At 40.6% G+C, this 2,500-nt stretch overlaps 1 protein-coding gene across 1 annotated transcript in view; it reads left to right on the forward strand.

Annotated features, from left to right (window-relative positions):
* The first annotated feature begins 829 nt into the window (after positions 1-829).
* Positions 830-2,500, forward strand: part of LOC113822928 (uncharacterized) — a 3,007-nt gene continuing 1,336 nt past the window's right edge. Inside the window, exons 1-3 of the mRNA XM_070144300.1 lie at positions 830-879; positions 1,156-1,250; positions 1,629-1,795. Of these exons, the coding sequence (XP_070000401.1) occupies positions 1,162-1,250; positions 1,629-1,795 (256 nt within the window). The 5' untranslated portion in view covers positions 830-879; positions 1,156-1,161. The remainder of the gene's footprint in view (positions 880-1,155; positions 1,251-1,628; positions 1,796-2,500) is intronic.

The raw sequence follows: 2,500 nt of genomic DNA on the forward strand, positions 1-2,500 counted from the left end.
TATATATATATATATATATATATATATATATATAACTAAGCTCAGTCGTTCAATTCCGAATTCCTTTTGTGCAAATAAATCCTTTTTGCAGCAGGAAAGGCAATCAGATTTAGCAAGGCAGAACAACCAACTGGAAGAGAGATCTATTTCACATCTTTACTCATTAATGTGCACATAGACATATAGTCACGGATTAATACTCCATCTTTCAGGCTTTCCAATTTTCTCAATTTCATTTGCTCTAATCATTTTTTTTCTATTGTCATTATTCTTTTTTTTTTGGGGGGGGGGGAGGGGGGGGGGAATCTCAGATTGTTCGGTAATTCACATGTTTTCTTTTTTCTATTTTCACTTTAATTTTTATACATGCTCTCACACACTCATTATTATGATTTTTTTGTGAAAGAATATGCTCACTTTTCACTATGATCACTTTTTGATGTATTAATAACAAAAATTTAATAAGAATCATAAAAGAATAGAAATAAAAAGTTGGAGAAAACGGCATCAATAATAGGAAAATTTCTAACCTGACCGATGATGGTGAAAATAACGACTTTCGAATCATACTCTCTACACTTGCATGCTAATATTTTATCGGAGTATCGCTTTGATTCGAAAGTTTATGAAAAGGTCGTTTTTATTCAGAGGAATACAAAATATCCATAGATTTCAATTTTGTTATTATTTTTCTGGCACTAGGAAATGGACCGAGGATGTGCACGCGCCATGTAAAATTTTTTAGCATCAGCTGTTCATAAGCGCAAGTGCCAGAGCGAGCGCGAGAGGCAGGTTCTGGCAGCGGCAGAGGCTGGGCGACGAGTATATAAGGCTGGGTCGAGGCGGGCACCGGGCACAGTTCTTCGGCAACGGGAAGAAGTGAGTGGTTGGCTAGTCCTCTCTCCTTCTCTACCTGTCTCTGTCTCTGTTTCTCTCTTTCTGCGTCTTTGTCTCTTTCTCTCCCTCCCTCCCTCTCCTTCTCCCTCTCTCTCTCTCTCTCAATTCCCTTCAAATACTGCCATCGAGAGGATATAAAAGTATTCATACCATTCGCAAGATATTCAGACATAGCTTGTGACTTGGACATAAAGCCCTTGTATGCATTCTTGTGCCACGAGCTGGTCGCTTCGGGGGAACTAAGTGGTCGTCTTTCAGAGCAAGATGGCGGCTGTCCAGAGAAGCGCGGGAATTACCGCTGTTCTAGTGATCCTGGCGATGGCTTCTGGCGCCGAGGCTCTCGCTGTTAACGAGTAAGTATTGGTCAACGAGTGTTTATCGAAGGCACGGTATAACGTGTTCAGTGAATTAGCTAATCCTTGTGGTGCTTTGAAACTGGAAATACTCTGAGTGAGGACTGGGATGGTGGAACTTTTACGGAAATTGAAAGACGGTTCATTAGATGTGTGATTTGGTGATGGTGGTGACAGTTCTGCAGTGCTACTGATAGACAAGAAAGGAAGGATGTGAAAGTGGAAACAGTTCGGTTTATTCCGTCAGCATTAATGTTTATGTTATGCATAGACACACACACAACACACACACATATATAAATATGTATATGAAGTAATATTACAACCTTATGTTTCTGTCGCGTTCACACTCGAGGACCTTTCTCTCGCCTCCTGCAGGACGGATCCTTCGCGGCAGTCGGGCTTCGTGTACCTGACGCCGGAGCGGAGGCTGACACTGCCCCCCGAGAGCGTCCTGGTCCTCACGCCCACGCTGAGTCTTCCTATGGGGCGGAACCTTCCCTTCGGCTATGGGGCGTCCATGATCATCTCCATCCCCTTCAAGAGTGCGTCTCATTGTTCTGATTCATCTTTTTATTTTTTTTTCACTCTTATGTAACATCATTGTTATTGTTATGTATTTTGTTATATATGCTTTGTTTTGTTTTGTTTTTTCCTCTTGCTTATCATCATTGTTGTTATATTTTTTATGTTTTTATTGTGTATGTAACGTTTTTTTCCCCTCTTACTTATCATCATTGTTATTTTTGTTATGTATTTGGCAATTCCCGTAAAAAATACTTGCCTTTTTCTGTCGGTCTCGCCCCAAGTTGTTGAAGGTTCACAAAATCGAACTTATTTCTCTCCAAGTTGCCCTGATTCGCATTCTTCTGTCCCTCCGATTGCCTTTATGTCTTCTCTTATCGTGTTTGGAATTTTCTTCTATCTTCCTCCTCTCCTCCTTTGGTTTGGCTTTCTCATTCCTTTCTTTAGTCCTCCTTTATCTTTTTATTATTTATTGTGCTTCTGAAAGTCACTGTCGAACCCGTTTTTTCAGAACCCCAGCATCTTCATTCCAATACTGATAAACACCATGTCTGAATACAATTTCTGATCCCTTAACACAATAGAATGCTGTTTCTCTATATATATATCTAGCTATCTATCAATCTATCTGTCTTTACTTCCCTACCACCTTTGCCATCCCCTTGACTCGCTGCAAACCGATGTTTAAAATGTTCCAGTTTTGGCATCTTCAGCTGCACCGACAG

Source organism: Penaeus vannamei, chromosome 31 (genome assembly GCF_042767895.1).
Source record: "Penaeus vannamei isolate JL-2024 chromosome 31, ASM4276789v1, whole genome shotgun sequence".
Taxonomy (NCBI): domain Eukaryota; kingdom Metazoa; phylum Arthropoda; class Malacostraca; order Decapoda; family Penaeidae; genus Penaeus; species Penaeus vannamei.